The sequence below is a fragment of the Mastigoproctus giganteus genome, chromosome 8, assembly GCF_048544385.1.
Source record: "Mastigoproctus giganteus isolate SK-2022 chromosome 8, ASM4854438v1, whole genome shotgun sequence".
NCBI lineage: Eukaryota > Metazoa > Arthropoda > Arachnida > Uropygi > Thelyphonidae > Mastigoproctus > Mastigoproctus giganteus.
The window spans coordinates 26,360,220-26,381,414 of record NC_143582.1 but is presented as its reverse complement, the minus strand read 5'-3'; the positions used below and the strand labels follow the sequence as shown (position 1 = coordinate 26,381,414).

General features: G+C 37.6%; 1 protein-coding gene across 6 annotated transcripts in view; it reads right to left on the bottom strand.

The window, feature by feature from the left end:
• LOC150081387 (uncharacterized) overlaps positions 1–21,195 on the bottom strand; it is a 325,542-nt gene that overhangs the window by 181,421 nt on the left and 122,926 nt on the right. For all 6 annotated transcript variants that reach the window (XM_090379754.1, XM_090379758.1, XM_090379759.1 and 3 more), the window contains one exon: positions 1,611–1,861. In XM_090379754.1, coding sequence (XP_090235880.1) covers positions 1,611–1,861 — 251 coding nt within the window. The remainder of the gene's footprint in view (positions 1–1,610; positions 1,862–21,195) is intronic.

Genomic DNA, 21,195 nt, shown 5'->3' with positions numbered 1-21,195 from the left:
TCTAGATATCAACGACATTATCATCGATATTTTTCAAGAAATTCCTCATGAGGATGAAGAAATGGAAGGAGGTTATTCTGTCAAAGAACATATTAACGACGAACCACCGATGAAAATAGAAGAAGCGCTCATACAAATCAATCGTTTAAAACTGTTTTTCGCTGCTGAAGAAGATACTGAAGGACTTTCGATGGTTTCTTCACTCCAAACAAATGTTGAAAACAAAATTATCAGCGGGAAGAAGGTGCAGAAGAAAATAAGTGATTACTGTATGTATTTTTCTTAAGATAAAATCATAATATGCATAAAACAATTGTATGTATATTATTTACAAAAATATTGTTCAAAATCTGTATATATTTTAATTTAATTTTACATTAAACGTTTAATGATTTTTCTTTCTTTCTTTTTTTTCGCCCTCAGACTTCTTGTTAGCAGACACTTCTCTCTAACGGACAAATTTTCGTTCCCCATGGCTGTCCGTTAAAGGGAAGTTTCACTGTATTAGTATCAAAACTGGACAACGTTTGACGATAGCCAACTTCATGGATCATTTATAATTTCTGAATGGTCCATTGTGTAAAATAAACTAATGAAAACTGGAATAATAAATTTACTAACTTAAATCTTCAGCCTTTCTATCACAAGTTGGAAAAAAATGCAATCATGCTGGTTGACGCTGTGTTTTTCTTACTCTGAAAAATGAAAATGGAAAATAATAATACATGATGCTTAACAACAGCTGCAGAACTTTCTTTGCCAATAAAGGAAATGAAAATCTCTGTGATTTGCTAAATTCTTTTGTTTAGTTTCCTGCTCTCATTTCCTTCCCAAGTTACCCCTTCAAGTAACTTTGCAATAAATTTTTCCACCACAAACGAAAACAGAACAGATATACATAAAAAGGTTATAAAATATATTATTCATGGCCAACGAAAAAGATCAGGTCCTGTTGACCATAAGCAATAGACAAAGGTAGATAGAATATTGTTGTGAAAATGGCAAATTAACATCAAACCATAAATTTAATGAACCTTCATGCTTTGCAGTGACCGAAGTATAGGCCTTTACTCTGCTTGGTCATTGTTTATTCCACTCTCTGAACACTAGAGGATAAAGGCTAGTTAAGGAACGGTTCCTTCCTTCAGTTTCAGAACGTCAACCGCAAGGATCAAAGGCTCCCCAATTTAGCTGTGTCTCTGGTTAGCATAGTAATAACTGATTCTTAGTCCTTGTGGTTTAGGGCAAGTGAGGTAATGCCAATGGTTTTCAATTTTTACAGTATTTGCCGCCCTTTTCATTTGCCACCTGGCGCCTCCGTAGCCCGGTGGGCAGCAGCAGTGCATAGCACAAGTTTCTTGATTAGACCGGAGTTCAAGCCCGTGATCACGAAATACGGAGGATGCGGAAACGTCAGGGAATGACCACCGCATATCCCTGGAGCAATATGCCCTTAGTTGCTAATGCTCCTAAAAACCAAATAACAAACAAACAAACAAACATTTGCCACCTGCATGTTGATCACATTCCCCGCGCTTCTGAGTGGCCCTGACTATAACAATTATAGACGTTTATCAAACTTAACATATTTATTTCTTCTTGAAACTAACCTGTTCTGCTTCCCAAATCTGCCTTTTCCTTTCTTCAACTGCTTGCCTCCTTTCCAATTCCCGAGCTCGTGCGTCCTCAATTTTTCTGCGACGTTCTTCTTCCTGTTGCTCCCTGTATTTTTTGGACAGTAGGAATGATTGTTCTAACTCGTGCAACCTTTTACATCGTTCTCCTTCCTGTTGTTCTCTGAACTGCCTCATTCTGTCTTCTCGATCTTTCAGTGTGAGGGGTGGAGATCGTTCCTTTCCATCTAAAAAATTTTTATAAATATCACACATAAATATAAACACAAAAAAACAAGTAACAGTTGTGTATTACTTGACAAGTTACTGATAAATTTAGTGCGTATGACTTTAAAAAAGACACACGCACAGTGTGTAATTATAAAGTTCTGCAACAATGGAATTAGCGGAGCCTATTTTTTGCTTCTTTGAACATTACAAGCAATGGAGCCTATTTCAATCTAGTTTCAAGACGGCTAATCAAAATAAAATCATCCTTCCCTCTCAATTCTTATGTAATCTCAAGGATTTTAAATAGATAGTGCTTAACTTTGAATGGCCACCATCTTATTTCACAATAATAGATTAAAATAAAAACTTCCCTGTCAAAAAACTCAGACTCCCTGACTTCAACTATAAATCTTGTTTATATCAGAAAGTTACTGAGAAGGCCACCAAAAAAAAAAAATACATGGTGATCACCTAAGCCTGGACTCTCAACATATGAATGTCAAGAAAATACAGTACTTTGTGAGGTTTTTTGTTTGCATAAATAGACAGTGTCTGGTGGTACTAAGGCATTTATCAATATTAACTAAAAATACACTTACAAAATAATTTTACTGAAATTCAAAACTCTTATCTATGGCTGCCTAGCAATAAATTCAGGTGATTATACAGATGCCTGCATTTCAGGTGAGTTTAAGGACACTTCCTAGCAAACAGTAAAAAAAAAAGTACTTCCTACTGCACAGAATTTTTGAATTCTACAAAAATTGTAAACAACTATACAATTTAAATTTCAAGGATCCCACAGCTAGAAGTAACGAAACACACCTGAAAGTTCAGTTAATATGCAAACCATATAAATTAAAATAACTAGATTAATCATTAATCTTAAGTTGAAGCCATGACTGACCAACACTTGATCTTACATCATTTAATCTAAGTTTTTTGGTAGAATACAAGGAGCAAACAAAAACTTTTGAGTACTCATTATGCCTCTTGATATTGCAGTGCTGTAACAAATTGTGATTTGTTTACTAACTCATTTAGATACAATAATGGATGAATCACTCATTTAGCTGGAGTCAGTCTGAATTACCATACACTAAACAGATGTGTTGTGTGCTTCGTTGCATTTAAAATGGGTGATTTTAATTTGAAATAAAGTTTTACATATTTTATTAGGGAAAAATACAACAGAAACAAAAAATGTTAAAAACAGCTTTTAGGGAGGATGCTACATGTCATTCAAAGGCTTTTAAATGGTTTGCAAAGTTTAAAGAGAATTTCTTGTTTGTCAAAAATTATCCTCACTCTGGCCACCCTTCAACTTCAGAAATCAATGTTGTGATCTGACCAATATTTAACTATCCACGAAGTTGCTGGTGAAAGTGGTATTTCTTATGGGATGTACAATTAATTTTACCACAAGATTTGGGAATGTGAAGCTTTTCAGCCAAGTATATGCCTCACATCCTCACTAATAATCAGTGAGGATGCAACATATTTGGCTGAAAAGCACTGCTGACCCACATCTATTTCTTTCACCATTAACTGACCAAATTGCAGGTATATAGCTATGACCCAGAAACAAAGGCCCAGTCCTCTCAATAGAAGACTCCATCTTCTCCTGGGCCCAAAAAAGCAAAACAATCTTGATCAGATGTAAAGGACACGCTTATCATATTTTTGACTTAGAGCGCAGTGTTCATTATGAATTTTTCCTGTATTAACAAACAGTAAACCAGGAATACTAGAAAACAGTTCAATGGTGATTGTGTGATGCTGTTCAGAGAAAGTGGGCAAAAAAAGTGAGCTTCAGGGAACTGGTGCTTGCATCATCACAGCACCCAAGCCACTCAGCACCTTCCATTCAAGAAATTCCCAAGGTACTAGACTCACCAGATTTTGCTTCCATTGATTTTTTTTTTTTTTTTTTTTTTTTTTATTTCTCAAACTTAAAGCCCCCTTCAAAGGTCACAGATTTGCAATGACTGAAGATATTATTCAGAACATTACACAGTAATTATTAACAATTACAGAAGAAGCCCATCACAAATCTTTCCAGAAGCTGCAGAATCAATGTATACAGTTCCAAGGAGACTACTTCGAAAGAGATTCATCCAAATTGTCAATAAGTTTTGTCATTTGTCAACTTTTTGATCACAAGTAGTACAAATCATTTGCATAAGCAGAAAATGTAATATTAGTTACAAGGAAAGGCAAGATTGCTGAAAAAAAAACAGAATGGTAAACAAGAATCAAACCTTGTGGAACACAATCCTCTTTCAAATTTTTTTTTATTATTATTTTTTTTATAAACCGGGATGTGATAAAAGATAAATTTGTCTGTGTCATTATCAACTGCACAATTAAAAAGACTGCACTGGAAAAATTATAATAATCCTTCAATAAATGTAAGACTCGCACAATTGTTGGATTTGCATAGCATCAAATTCTGAACTAATGTCAAAAAAAAAAAAAAGTAACAATGAAAAGTCATGATATTGCCAAGCATTATACAAATTAGACATAATGAATATTCTAATCTAGCAAAGAAAATGATCCGTTAACACATATATGATGAGCTTTTCCAAATTTTTAAAGGATGGTGAAGAGACAGATCCCAGATAAAAGTTAAGAAATAAAGTTTAAATTTGTAACCTTGACAGTTTTATTCTGTTTGAATGAGAACTGCTATATAGATCAACTGTTATGAAGAAAACTAACCAATGCAAAACATTTTGGAATAAATCTGAGCTACTACCAGGTCTGGAAGCCTCGTTTTAAGAAGGATGTAATTCTGCTGGAATGAATGCAGGAACAAGATTAATCAAAGACACAAAAGGGAATTGTTAGCAAGAAATAGTTCAGTATGCAAATTGGCACCTGAAAAGTATGCACTTGCAGGGGAACTGATTGAAAGCTCTAGATGGAAAGCATTCAGTTTACTCAATGCCAATGGCATCCTTACACTTTCTTGGTCAACACACATAAAAGAACATAAATTTAAGTTGAGAAGGGATGGCTACAGATAGATGTGTTAATATTTGCTGTCAGCCAGAGAGTGATTAGAGTGTTGGGACAAACTTCTATCTGATGTTGTGGAAGTTGGTATTATAAATAAGTTTAAGAAAAATTAGACAAATTATCAGAGAGGACAGAAAGATGAGGTGGGGTAGTGTTTTCTCCCCCTTTTTGCTGATGCTGTACAAGCCTGCTTCCTTGTGTCATTTGGTTTAATTAATACTAATAAAGTCAAAGCTAGCTCTTTATAGCAACCCTCTTTTCAACATCCCAGAATGTTATAATAACTATATTGTAGGTCCCGGCTAATTTCCCATAAACCTAATGCCATTTTACATTCATTATGATCATGAAAGGCAAACAAATTTGTTATAATGACCCTAAAATTTTCACCATCTTGTTTGTAACTTTTTTATTACAATATTCACATTTCAAAGTGAAAGAATATTAAAGCTAATACCAAGCTTGTAGGCTGACCATGAGAAATTCTACATATGATTTCCCATGCTTACTGGCATAACAATATTATCTTCAATTCTTCTATCTTCAAGTTCAATTCACTATACAGTATGTAGAGACTGTTGGTTTATCAGTATGGCTCCTACAAAGCAAGTAATTTTGCTAATCACAGACAAGTTAAAATTTTACAAGCTGCAGATATGTTGTGCATTAATACCGATATTACTAAACAGTTTAGTATTGCTAAACTGTTTAGTAATATCAAGAGTACACTATTCATTCTGAAAAAATGAAAAAATAGACAAAGTTTAGATAAATCTGCTGCATCAAATAGGATCAGAGCACAAAAGGCAAAGAAAATATCCAGATCTTGAAAAGATACTCATGGAACGGCTAAAAATAATGTGTGGCCAAAAAAAAAAAAAAAAAATCCCATAAACGGAAATCTTTTAAAAACTAAAGCTGAATTGTTTGAGAAATTAGAAGAATATTGAAGATTTTTAAGTATTCTAATGGATGCCTCAGAAATCTAAAAAAATTCTTAAATTTCTTATATTTTGAACAAATTTAATAATTGTCGTGAACTATCTTTCAAAAAGTGTGCAGCGAAAGTGCAGTCATCAACACTAAAGCTACAAAAGAATGAAAGGAGAATCATTTAAAAAAGGTTTTATTGACATATGACTAGAATAACATCTTCAATGCTGATGAAACTGGACTTTTTGTTTGGTGCAAAAGCTGCTTAGACCATATTGTGCCTCCCAAATTAATTGAGTCACTTATGATAACTATACGGGGAGCAGTTCGATATGGTCATACATTTGAATTTGTTTTAAATAGAGAAAAGCCCCAATGCTTTAAAGGTTTGAGGACGCTGCCTACTATGTATCAAGCAAACTAAAAGACTTGGATGTCATCAAAAATTTACAAATAATGGATTAGAGACTTAGATCGCAAGATGAGAAGGGAGAATGGCAAAATATTGCAGTGTATGGATAACTACCTCACTGCCAAGTGGATAGCCAACATGCAATCACTATTGAATACCTGCCACCTAATATGACATCAGTTCTTCAACCAGTGCTTTAAAAAACTGATGAATGCTATCATTGATGAATGCTATTTATTAAACAGAATTGTGCTGTCTCGAAAACAAAACAATGTGAAATAGGTATGCTGCAGGCAATGTATTTGTGTTTCAGCATAGTATGAGGTTGGCGTAAAGGTGAGAGAATTGCTTGAAACATGCTGGATTTGTAGTAGTACTAATGGCAAATGATGCAAGAAAGCAAGATCATATCACATCATCCAAAAAAAAAAAGTACAACCCATCCATACCTTCCAAGAATTTGTCTAGCTCTCCCTTGAATTTATTCAACCCATTCACTTCCACAACAGATGGAAGCCTATTCCAACAATCAACCACCCACTGGCAGAAGTCAAACTTCCACACATCTATCCTGCAACCCAAGGTTTTTCAAACTATGCTCCACGGAGCCCTTGGGCTCTGCCATAATTATCTGGGGTTCCACAAGGAAATTTAAGAATGTTAATATTTTTTCTAAAACTATAAAATTGAATAAGAATATGCTGTGCATAAAAGTAAAAAGTAAATTTGGCCTTTTCTGAGTGACCTTGAGCTGTCAGTGAGCATGTTATACAGTCGATTCCGGTTATTTGGGACACATCGGGACTAGTGCATGTTGGCCCGATTAAGCAGCTGCCCCAATTATCCGAAGTTTCACGTAAATAGTTAAAAATACAATGCCCCCCCCCCTTTACAATTGGTTCACTGTACAATCAAATCACGTTATGATGGAGTCACCACTGTAAAGTACCATTCACTATACGATGTGTAATAAGCGCCGGTCATTGTGATCACGTTTGTGAATTGAATTTTAATTCAATTAAACCGCGATTCTAATTAGCGAAAATAGGAGGAATATTATCCACAGGCTATAAAAGTAAAGATATATTAAGTACAAATTTACCCTTTATTACCTTACCAATTAAAAAATTAAATGATACGTGAAATTCGAAAGAATTAATACGTACTGTAATATGTACATACTAACTAAACTAGTTGACATTTCTGTTCACTGTCATTTGTGGGGAGTTAAAATTTAAAATAGTAAAAAGATAAGCAATCAATAACAAAGAACTTGACACACAAATTGCAAGTAACACGATACGCGCAAGTGAGAATGGAGTAACAAATTACGAAGCTTTAAAAATAGGAATGAAGGGCAGATTCTGAAAATTATTTTTTTTATATGATTGAAGATTCCATAGAAGTGTAAACACATTTTACCATAATAACCCACAGAATTCCAGCTGTCGGTATTAGCGCAAATTCAATAAGATCGAGTTTATTATCAGTTTATGATAGATTTCACTAACACAAAAGCCCAATAAACAGGTGACTGCTAATTGTTTTATGGTTGTGACCTCCAGAATTTCAACCGAACCACGTGGTACCGTCGGAGACAATCGTAGGGTGATCTTCAGTGCTGCGGTCTCCTGCCCCAATTAAACGGCATTTTGTTCCAATTAAGCGAAGTAAACCCTGGCTATTTTCTCGATTGGGTTCTGTTTTTTAAGATTTGCACCAAATAAATGGCTGCCCTGATTAACCGGTGGCTAAAATAACAGGAATCCACTTTATATGTAAAGATCTGGTGCCAGTGACCGACTATTTCTAATTTTGTGATTTTTTTTTTTTTTTTTCACACAGGCTTCGGAATTTTTTTTCCTTCTGATGAGAGGCTCCGCATGTCTAAATAGCTTGGAAATGCCTGCTGCAACCATCCTTCCTCAACTTGAATTTATGCCCCTCGTGTGTATAATCTCAGCAAGTGGAAGAATGTCATTAACATTCAGCTTATTCAATCCAGTCGAGGCGTTTGCCTTGCATGATACAACAAATGAAGTTTAGCATGCTTCTTCCTCTACTAATCAGGAAGAACAATCTGATAATAGTGATAACATGTGCATCATTGCCTTAGAGGGAAACGTGTTTTTTTTTTTTTTTTTTAAGACTACACCAAAGTGAATGATAACATGAGTGTTTCAGATTGCAGATGTAACAGAACCTGAAATTTGTAGTGATGAAGCAGAGGAAGAACCTACTGAGCAAAAGGTTTCTTTGAAGTATACTCATCATGCATTACAACCTGTAATTTTTTTTTTTTAAATTGCAGCCTAAGTGAATTAATCAATCATGTGCCATCATAATTTTATTTTCAAAATGTGTACTGTCACTGAAGCAGTGCATTTCAACTGTCTATAAAAAGGCCTTGATATATAGAATATGTACAAATATACAACAGATGCTATACATAAGTGATACTGCACAATTACAGTGCATACATAATTTATAAATTATGTGCTACTACACTATATAATCAATGTTCATTTTTTTGTTTAATACTGTAGTACACACTCTGAATTACATTATGCTATACTGTAATAGAATTACATTAAATGTTTATGTTTGATTTTTCTGTTTTTTGCTGATTTTCTAAACTATCAACATAATTCCTTTTGGATATGACAACTACTTGACCCATTCTCGTGGGGGTGTCGCTCTATAAGTGAGTGAGTGAGAATGTTTATGTTTGATTTTTCTGTTTTTCTAAACTATCAACATAATTCCTTTTGGATATGACAACTACTTGACCCATTCTCGTGGGGGTGTCGCTCTATAAGTGAGTGAGTGAGTGAGAGAGAGAGAGAGAGAGAGAGAGAGAGAGAGAGAGAGAGAGAGAGAGAGTGAGTGAGTGAGTGAGTGAGTGAGTGAGAGAGTGAGAGAGTGAGTGAGTGATATGAAGTATGTGTTCAACACCCACATTCACAATAGGCATCTTCCTGCGCATTTCAATTTTGGAAAAAAGTAAGATAAAAATTCAGATCTTGGGTACCTCTCCATACTTTGGCTAAATGTCAGGAAGAAGGCAGTGATTGGCAGGTGCCACTCCTGTGTTCCCCCACCCCCTGTCCTCCTAGGTTGACATGCTTAGGGTGTTTATCCATTGTACAAATAGTGAGAAAGCATACACCCATTTCAGTCCCAAGTATATAAATATGCCTGCTGCAACACTCCTATTTCAGACATGCCCTTAGTTGACTTCATAACGCTTCCTATTCTAGATGCCTGCTATACACTGTCATCTTGGTGCTTCAATTTATTTCTGTCACAGTTATGTCTAAGGTTATTCATGTTTTATCTTTTTCAAAGTTATAATGGGGTGGAGAATTATGTAAGCTTTTTAAAATTAAATAGCAGATGCAGATGTGTAAATTTCTAGAAAAATTTTATGTAAACAACGTAGTGTCACCAAGAAGAAACGGATTAAATAAAACAGGTTGAAGTTAAAAACTCTAATAAACTGAAACAATTAAAATAGGAACAAAAGTAATAAACACAATAGCTTTCGGATGGGGGACATCCTTCTTCAGTTGTGACTGTTGTTGCAAAAGTACAGAATGTCATGTGAGGTGAAAACCACATGCTACAAGTGTAGGCAACAATTAGCTATTGGAAGTGGAGGCTTGCAGTTGTAGCTGCAAAGCTTGGGTATGCTGTGAGAGCCAATGTTTGTCAGCTAGGAGGATGGTTGCCTCAGTGATGGGATGGATGTGACCTCCTCTGTTGCAATTAAAGAAATCACTGCAACACAAGATGTGGAGCAATTCCAACCAGACATAGAGGCAGTAGTGGCGGTAAACGAGGAAACGAAATTTCTGCCCAGAAGTTGCAAGCACTTTATCCTATGTGCCAGTAAGACCCTTTGTGGTCACAGGCCTGTAGGTCACCCCTATCTAGGGCACTAGTAGGTTAGCTGCACCTAGCCAGATCTGCCTTCACCTTAACAATCTCAGTGCACCTCTCATCCACAGAACCAGGGTGGGTCCAGGTGTGGGTTAGTAGGGTTTGCACCGTGCCGAGAAGATGGCTGTGGCTGCATGTGTTGACAGGTAGTTAGTTGGTGAATTGGCCAGCACACAGCAGCTTGCAAGAGACTGTCTTTAAACGCATGCCCTCACACCAAACAAGGGTATCCAAGAAAGGAAGGGCACTTCCCAACTCCAGTTCAATGGTGAATTGAAGGAAAGTGACAGAGAGTTGAGGTGTGACACAAAAGTCAGTCTCCTGACTCCCAAGGAATGACCCCAAATCATCCATGTAGCAACACTAAAGGGCTATGGGATCTGGCAAACCCACAAATGCACAACTCTCCAGTTCCTCCATTGCAATGTTTGCCATGGCTGAACTAACGGGTGAACCCATGGCTGTACCGTGTATTTGCTGGTAAATGGATTCGCCATACATAACAGCACCACCAGTCAGGCACAATCTAAGAGCAGTGCAAATATCATCGACAGTTAGAGAAGATCTGCTGCTCAGGGTCTGGTCGTTGTCTAGAAGCTCTTTGGCACATGTGATGGCCAATTGGACTGGGATTGAAGTGAAGAGAGACACCATGTCAAATGAGGTCATGGCCTGATCATCTGAGATGGAGACTGTTAACTCGGTTCAAGAATTCCCCACTGTAGAAAACTAGAAACAAACTTGGATAGCTCGTACATCGGGGAACCACAACAGGAGACTACAGGTTGTAAGGGCACACCTTCCTTGTGGACCTTTCGCAGGCCATAAAACTGTAGAATCTAGTTCAGTCATGGCAAACATTGCAATGGAGGAACTGGAGTCGTGCATTTGTGGGTTTGCCGGATCCCATAGCCTTTTGGTGTCGCTATGTGAACGATGTGTCCACGTCATGGTCATGATCATTCCTTGGGAGTCGGGAGACCGACGTTTGCGTCACCTCCCCACTCTGTCACCCTTCATTCAATTCACCATTGAACTGGAGTCGGGTAATGCCCTTTCTTTCTGGGACACCCTTGTTCAGCACAGTCAGCACATGCACACAGCCATCTTCTTGGCACAGTGCAAGCCCTACTAACCCATTATTAGACCCAATCCAGTTCTGTAGACGAGAGCCGCACAGATTGTTAAGGTGAAGACAGAGCTGACAAGGTGTGGCTACCCTACCAGTGCCCTAGATAGGTATGACCTACAGGCCTGTGACCATGTTGCCAGGACCACACACAGTGATGACCCAGTCTCAACTGCCTTTATCCCCTACTACCCAAACCTGTCGCAACAACTTTCTAGAGTCTTACCAGCTCACGGGATAAAGTTCTTGCAACTTCCGGGCAGAAGACTGTAGTCCCTCATTTCAAAGGTTAAGACACAGATTTCCCCCCTCCTGCAAAGTGACTTAGTGTACCGTATTTCCTGCTGTGACTGCACTAGTTGCTACATTGCGGAAACTGGCAGAAGACTAAATAATTGGGTCTCTGAGCATGAGAAGTCTATCTGTTTGGTGGACATGGAGCACTCAGAAATTGCTGAGCACTTCTGGTCTACCCAGCACAACGTCGATCCATGCCACAATGTTGAGATTATTGATGATCCTGCCACTACCGTCTCCAGTTGGAATCACTCCACATCTCGTGTTGTAGCAATTCCTTTAACCCGAACAAAGGTCGCGTCCATCCCATCACTGAGGCAACTATCCTCCTAGCTGACAAACGTTAATGCTCACAGAATACCCAAGCATTGCAGCTACAACTGCAAGCCTCCACTTCTAACAGCTAATCATTGCCTGCACCTGTAGCATGTGGTTTTTCACCTTGCATGGCCACAACAGCACTAGCACGCATACGACATTCTGTACTTTTGCAATAACGGTCACAGCTGAAGAAGGACGTCCCCCATCCGAAAGCTATTCATCTTATTAGAGTTTTTAACTTCAACCTGTTTTATTTATTAACAGGTTGAAGTTAAAAAGCTTACATAATTCTCCAGCCCAATATACCGTATTTCCCCATGTATACGATGCACCTTAATTTTGGGGCCCGAAATTTGAAAAAAAATGTATTACATAAAGTTATTGAACTCAAGTTTTATTCATCATAAAATTCATACAACTCCTCATAACTTGAATTCAGCACTGTACGAAAATCTTTTCTGTTTTTGTTTGTTGTTTGGTTTTTAGGAGCATTAGCAACTAAGGCCATATTGCTCCGGGAATATGCGGTGGTCATTCCCTGACCTTTCTGCATCCTCCGTATTTGGTGGCGACGGGCTTGAACCACGTGACTTGATTATACGGGTCTAATCAAGAAGCGTGTGCTACGCACTGTTGCTCCTTCCCACCTGGCTATGGAGGCGCCAAATATTTTCTGAGCCATTTCTGGGCAGAACGTGGTAAAACGTAACCTAATATACTGGTAACAAGTGCGAAACAATGCGCACAAAGACAACAAGCACGAAAAAGCGGGAAATGCAAGTAAAAAAAATCTACAACCACTGTATAAGATGCACCCAGTTTTTTGACCCCAAATTTTTTGAAAAAAGATGCGTCTTATACATGGGGAAATACGGTAACTTTGAAAAAGATAAAACATGAATAACCTTAGACATAACTGTGACAAAGATAAATTGAAGCACCAAGATGACAGTGTACAGCAGGCATCTGCAACAGTAAGTGTTATAAAAGTCAACTAAGGGAATGTCTGAAATAGGAGTGCTGCAGCAGGCATGTTTATATACTTGGGACTGAAAAATCTCTGTACTACATTTTCTGAAATGGGTGTGTGCTTTCTCACTATTGGTATAATGGTAAATTCTGCCTGTAGAGACAAACAATAAAAATTAATAAACATACTATCAACCCAAGATACTCATTAATTTAAAAAAAAAAATTGCAAGAGTGTCAAAAGCATGCTTTATTTGTGGTACGGTAAACTTTAATTATCTTTAATTAAAGTTAATTTAATTAATTAGCTTTATTACATATAATTACATAGCTTTAAATCATAAAAAATTTTGCAATAACAGCCTTAATGAAGATACCCTCTGAGTCTAAATTAAAACTGTCTAAAGCAATAACTCTGTCAGATAACACTTGTTTTACTAAAACCCACCCCCCAATAAAAAAACCTAACTATTCAGAAGTACCTAGGGAACCATATAGACTATTATTAAATTAAATACAGACTGAAAAATCTCGAATCTAGCCAATGACTACACATCATTATAGTGAATAATGATGTGTAGTATTCACTATACTACATATCGTATAGTGAATGGTACTTTACTATGGAGAGTGCATCGTAACGTGATTTGATTGATTGTACAGTGAACCAATTGTAAAGTGGGGATCTACTGTATTTTTAACTATTTACGTGAAACTTCACATAACTGGGGCAGCTGCTTAATAAGGCCAAAATGTGTGCGTGCGTGTGTGTGTGTGTGTAAATGCACAAGTGTTCTGTATCACTTTTAATAAACTATAAAAATATTATTAAGGAGAAAAACAAGTGGCAGCTCAACCTTCTCCTCATTCTATGTACATCTTGCCCTCTCTCTCCCACATAATTTGTAATCTCAAGTCACCAACTGTTTTTTCTGCTTAGTATAAACTTCATATAATGTAAGCTATAAATAAACAAAAAAATCACCAACTGATTTCTGCAAGGACTCAAGCTACTGCAGCCTTATTTTTCTTAAAGAGAGAAAAAATTGATTTTTGATTCTTTAATTCGCTTTTTTTTAATCTCTGTAAAATTCTTCCTAACAAGAAATTGCATTTAAAGCAATCAAACCAACCACAATCAGCATTAAAAGCTTCTTCATTCATACTTCTTGCTAGATATGTACAGTTATGCCTCCATATCCACTGGTTCAGTTAGCCGCAGTTAACCACGGAAAAAAAGGAAAAATTTTGGAAAATTCCAAAAATTAAACAGTTCATAAGTTTCAAACAGCCCGCCAAGCGAGTACATACAGGCTGTAACATGGTGAAGTCTGCCAGCCCAGTATATGACTCATCTCCATTTGTCCCATGCGAAACTTTCCCCCAATCTGCTCTAGTATTTTCGCTGATCGCATTCATTGTAGCATTATCACAGTGCCTTTGTTTAAGAAAGCCCTTATTTACTGTAATAATGGCCCCAAAATGCAAGAGTAGTGGTGCTGGTAGTGCTTCTAAGCCTAAGAGAAGCCATGAAGTGCTTCCCATTAGTGAAAAAGTAAAAATTCTCGATATGATTGAAAAAGAAAGAAAATCGTATGCAGAGATTGCCAGGTCGTATGGTAAGAATGAATCTTCAATTCGTGAAGTGATGAAGCATAAAGACAAAATTCATGCTAGTTTTTCTGTTGCACCTCAAACTGCAAAAGTAACTGCTACAGTGCATGACAGGGTGTTAGTGAAGGTGGAAAAAACATTAAATTTTTGGGAAGATATGAACAGAAAAAGGATGCCCATTGTTGGCAATGTGTTACAGCAAAAGGCCTTAAGGCTATACAAGGACTTTCGGATAAAAGACAAGACAGAAGAGGAAACCAAGCCATTTACAGCAAAGCAGTTGATGGTTACATAGGTTCAGAAATAGGTTTAATCTGAAAAATATAAAAATTACCAGAGAAGCTGCATCTGCCAATGAGGAAGCTGCTACCACATTTCCGGCAGAGTTAAACAAAATTATAGAGGATGGAGGCTACCATCCTAAGCAAGTTTTTAATTGTGATGAAAGAGGGCTGTTTTGGAAAAAGATGCCCGACAGAACCTATATCCACAAAACTGCAAAACAGGCACCAGGCTTTAAAGCATGGAAGGACCGATTGACGGTGGTACTATGTGGCAATGCGGCCAAGCATATGATAAAGCCTGGCGTTGTTTACCAAGTGAAGAATCCTTGTGCTCTCAAACACAAAAACAAAAATAAATTATTTGCCTGTCTTCTGGCAATACAACCTCAAGGCATGTGTCACGGCAGTGTTATTCACTGAATGGTTCCACGAATGCTTCATCCCAGAAGTGAAGAAATATTTGGAGAAGGAAGGGTTGCCTCTCAAGGTTTTATTAATAATAGACAATAATTTCCTCATGTCCAGGTTGTATTTTTGCCACTTAGCACGACCCCACTGCTTCAGCCACTCGACCGACCAGGGTATCATTGGGTGTGTCAAGGCCATACACTCAGCAAGTGTTCGAGATGATTCGGGCAGCAATTGATGCCGACCCTGACATTGAAATCATGGACTGCTGGAAATCATTCACCATTGCTGATGCAATAACATTCATCAAAGGTGCAATAGACAAATTAAAACCAGAAACAGTGAATGCATGCTGGAAGAATTTGTGGAGTGAAGTTGCCCATGATTTCAAAGGCTTCCCAGGAATCAACAGAGAGGTAAACAAGATCATCCAAACAGCAAGAGAAGTTGGTGGCGATGGATTGGTCAATATGATAGCTGAAGAAATGGTAGACCATATCAAAGAACACTGTGAGGTTTTTACGAACGAGGAATTGGAAGACTTTGTTAGGTCATCTACAGAGGAAGAACATGAGGAAGAAGACACTGAAGTTGAACCAGCAAAGTGAACACTTGAAAAATTTGGCGAAGTGTTTTGGATGGTACAAAACTTAAAGGAGATGATAATGAATTATGATCCTATGATGGAACGCAGCTTTAAAGTTACCCGTTTGATAACGGAAGCAACGAACCTCTCCAGCATATGTTTGATGAATTAAATAGGCAAAAGAAACAACTCCCTATCATGATGTTCTTCAAAAAGGTCGAAAAAAAAAAGTGTCCACTATCGACGATCCACAGCTGTCAACATCGAGAAGCAGTGAAGCAATCAGCACCAATGAAGTCAACTATAATAAACAAGGCTACGAAATACATATCAGTTTTTACAATACAATAACATGTGCGTTATTGTACTGTAAAAAAGGTCATCCAACGACCGTCATCTTCGTCTCCTCCAGCTTCGGAAGATGATCCTTCTGGCATCTCATCAGAAGGTTAATAGCCTAGAAGAACATCCCAATGCCTATACCATCACCCCACTTCATCTCATCATCGTAGGCATTGTACAGTATCATCATCATCATCATGGATCATCACAGCAACAACGAAGAATGGAGAAGCCAGTAAATACCCACAATAGGCTCAGATATTTTCTAACAAATAAAATTCTTTTCATTGCATGATATATACAGGTACAGTACATGATATAATAGTACTGTACAGGTATTTTTTCTATTGTGCCTTCGTCACTTGAGGTGTATAGAAAGTATAATTTTCATTGCTCCATCATCTCTCAAGGATTAGGCTAAAACGTCAGAATCCCTTGGGGGGGGGGGGGGGGGGAGAGAGAGAGAGAGAGAGAGAGAGAGAGAGAGAGAGAGAGAGAGAGAGAGAGAGAGAGAGAGAGAGAGAGAGAGAGAGAACGGTACTGTATAATAATGTACAATGTACAGTAGACTCTCGATTTTCTGTAATAGATGGTAAAAAAAATTCCCAGATAATTGATTTTCTGGTTAATCCAAAAATACAGTAAATCCCTGACATATGTAGAAATACACTCTAGGACTTCTTACATAAGTCAAAGTTTTACGTAACTCGGGAATGACTAATAAAATATTGCTACTATATCCCTCATATGCCAAAATTACAAAAACAACAATATCCTCAGAAGAAAGAAGAAAAATAGTTACAATATTTTTTTAATTAGTTCAATTAAAAACTTTATCTGGGTATGATTGTGAAGTAGCCAGGGTGGCACATAAGAAAAGAAAACATAAAAGGAAGAAAACACACATTATTGTACTGTAAAAACTGATATGTATTTCGTAGCCTTGTTTATTATAGTTGACTTCATTGGTGCCGACTGCTTCTCGTATACTGTCTCGTATATTGGCTATGGCGGCCTCAGAAAATAAATTTTCTGTTTATACTCCGGGACGACCACACGGTCAGAGGAGTTCACATGGTAGAGAGAATACAAGAAACAGCACCATATTCAGCCAGTCACAGGCTTGAACCCAGGTCACTCAAGGCATGTATACTTATGCACCCACACGCCTGACCACTGGGCTGAGGCAGCCTCTATCTTGCAAAAAGGATCCTTCTGCTCCTATGCTTATCTTTTTTGACATTCCAATTTCTATGCAAAATGATATATCTCTTTTGGGATTACCCTGACTTCTAATCTCTCTTGGCACAAGCACATTACAAATATTCCTTCCTCTGCATCTAAAAAACTTGGTTTTCTCTTTCACTCTCAGCATTACTTTTCTTCCAAACAGCTGTTCACTCTGTACAAATCGCAAATCTGCTCTACCATGGAATATTGTTCCCACATCTGGGGTGGTACCTCCAAAACCTCTCTCTCTCAGGCTTCTAGATTCCATTCAGAAGAGGGCAGTTAGATAAATTAATGACTCATCTGTAAGAGAGTCTCTCCATTCTCTGTCTCATGGACGTACTGTTTCTGCTGCATGTCTTTTCTACAGATACTTCATGGGCACTGTTCTTCTGAATTGGCTTCTATAATTCCCGCTCTCTCTTTCAAAACAGTACGAACACCAGCCAACATCCATTTACTGTCTAACTTCAAAACTCACAGAACCAACTTTTCATCTTCCTCGTTTATTCATTCAACTGCTGTTTTCTGGAACAACCTTCCTTCATACGTATTTCCTGAAAATTACAGTCTACAGAAGTTCAAGTCTAATGTCAACAAATATATTCTTTCGTCTTCTCAACCTCCAACCCAAGCATGGTTCTGAGTACTATAGGTTCTAATACCTCTCGTGTTTGGGGTTTTCATAAAAAAAAAAAAAAAAAAAATGTAGCAATGGTATTTGAAAATCAAATTCCATTTTCCTTCTGGACAAAAAAATAACTGTAGAGGAAGCAATGCTAAAAAAAAAAAAAAAAAAAAAATTCTTTATTCTTTATATCCCTTGTTTTAATCTGAGTGCTAATCTCAGAAACACCGATTAAGTAACAATCTGAAAGTTGTACAAATTCTTAGGTGACATTATTCACATGAACAAACCTAAAGGATTGCCTTCAACAGTAATATTAACATTTTCACACGTAAGTTCCCCGAATATATGCATGCTCTCTGTAGTTGGTTTCCAACAGAAGTGAGCTCTGTGAAATAAGTTTCTTCCAATAATATCCTCTACTTTTCTACATCTATATCACTAAATTCAATTTTATCAACTTATAGAGCAGAATTCTCTAAAATTCTGATCCATAAGTTGACAAAATATTTCTTCAATTTTGGGTTTTGTAAGTCAAAATTGAACAATAGCCAACAAATGTAATGAAAGTTTCAAAAGTATTTTCTGCTTCCAATTATTAAAACTGTATCTATTATATCACTGGTCAACACCAAAAATGTTTCTGGCTTGAAAATAGTCAATTCTTCTTAATAACAGCATGAGAAAAACGAACATAACATTTAAAACTCTTAGTTCTCGGTTCCATGATATAGCCCCTCTTATGATTTAGGGGAATATTGGTGAATACTAGGGAATTTTGGTCTACAGAATAAATAGGTTGGTAACACTGAAACAGGAACCAATACACCACGGGTTTTTTTTTTTTTTTTTTTTGCGTTTCTGTGTATCATTTACCTTGCGAGTGATGTTCATTTCTTTTTTTTTTTTTTTTTTTTCTCCAGGTTTATAGAAAAAAATTACATTAAAAGCCAGGATGCCACGTAAATGTGTTAACAGTGTTGACAATTTTTGTTATGTGTGCGTGTGTGGGGTGATGTGACATTTTCCACTCAGAAATGCCAATGACTCCACTTTGAAGACAGCCTACTACTATTATTTTGGCTGTAAGGTAGTAGATGAAGACAAATCCTGGCACCTCATATTTGCTGCAACACATGTGCTGTAAATCTCTGTGGATGGTTGAATAACAAAGGACATTCAATGCCTTTTGCCATCCCAATGATTTGGAGCCTTCAATTCATGTAAATGACTTATTTCTGCATGATGTCCTCTTCAGCATGGCATGTCAAAAAAAAAAAAGAAAGTGGACTGTGGAATACCCCAGCATCCTGTCAGCTATCCAACCAGTGGCACATGGGGATGGTCTGTCTGTACCTCACCGTCCAGAAGAGTACACTTTGGAGTCTGATGAAGATGGGGACAGTGTGAGGAATGATGGTCATCCTGGGCCTTCAACATCACAGGATCCTGATTTTGTGCCAGAACCTGAGTCGCCGAATGAGTCACACAGAATCACTCAAAGTGAACTAAGTGATCTAATTCGAGACCTAGATCTATCAAAAAATAAAGCAAAGCTTCTGGGATCAAGCCTCCAACAGTGGACTGCAACCAAATGTCAAGGTGCCCATGTACAGAAGCAGGCAGAATGCTTTGACTCCAAATTTTAATAGTGAAAACAACTTTTCTGCCTGCTGTGATGTCAATGGTTTGGTGACAGCTTTGAATGTGGAGCACAACCCACAGGACTGGAGGCTATTCATAGACTCATCAAAGCTAAATTTAAAAGCTGTTTTGCTCCATTATTATTATTATTAGCTATATGGTGCAAGGAAGCCTGGCAATGCTCCTTTCTTCAATTCCTCTAGGCCATGCTGTTTTTTTTATTTATTTATTTTTTCTCTCACTCTATAAACTATTGTAAACTTTTCTCTTCTATTTCATAGGAGGTCTATCTCTTCCCCTTATCTTCTATCCAACCTCCCCATCCCTTCCAATCCCCATACTTCTCAATTTTTACCCCGCTTCCTTTCCCTAAACACTTTGGGGCTCCCAGTAAGGGTAAAGGTCTCAGTAGAAAGTGACCCTGGCGCGCCTCCTCGTGGCCAAGGTTGGGAGTCAGGGGGCAGGAGAGAAGGTGTCCCCTGGCTGCAAAGTCACCAGGTGCCGGCACTCAACACAACAAGACACATACACACCTACATACATACACTTGCCGCCCTTTGCCTTTTCAGATGCTACAGCAGCATATAGGGAAACCCTGGAGACCACACAATTAAAAAAAACACACCTTGACCTTGTCCACATGAAGGAGACATGAGAATATGAAATTAATTCTGGAAGCAGTAAGTACAAAGACCACCAACGGCAAATCTGTGGAGACCTGAAGGTGATTGCAATACTGCTGGGCATGCAGTTGGGATACACGAAGTACTGCTGTTTCCTGTGTGAATGGGATAGTAGAGCTAGGTCCCCATACTACAAAAGAAAAGTCTGGCCTATAAAGGAAAATCTGCACCCTGGGGGGAAAAATGTCCAGCACAATCCTCTGGTTAATCAAAGCAAAATTCTTTTTCCCCCTTTACACATTGAACTGGGACTCATGAAGAACTTTGTTAAGGGGATGAATCAGGATGGAGAAGCTTTCAAGTACCTGAAAGGATACTGTTGAGTGATGCTAAGGTTAAGGAAGGAATCTTTCTTGGTCTACAAATTCGAAAAACTTTTAAAGGATGAAAACTTTGAGCGAGTCCTCCAGGGTAATAAGAACACAGCTTGGGAAGTCTTTAAAAGTGTTGTGCACGACTTCCTGGGAAACTGAAGAGCTGGAAACTATGTTGAGACTGTGAACAACCTTCTAGAAAAGTATCATCAATTAGGCTGCAACATATCACTGAAAATCCACTTTTGACTCTCATCTGGACGTCTTCCTGATAACTGTGATGTAGTGAGTGATGAGCAGTGAGCGATTCCACCAAGACATTTCAATGGAAAGATATCAGGGTAGATGGAATGCTTCTATGCTTGCTGACTACTGTTGGACAGTAACAAGAGATGCCCCAGAAGTGGAATACAAGCGAAAAGTTTTTGTGACTAAATAGGCCACATTTTCAGAAAGTGCTTTCGGTTCGTGTGCAGTTTTCTTGTGTTCTTGTTTTTTTACGTTTTAATTAAAAACAACTGTGATTTATGTTGAAGGAAAGAAGGAAATGTATCAAGGAAATGTAAATATGAGATTGTTTTAATATTACTT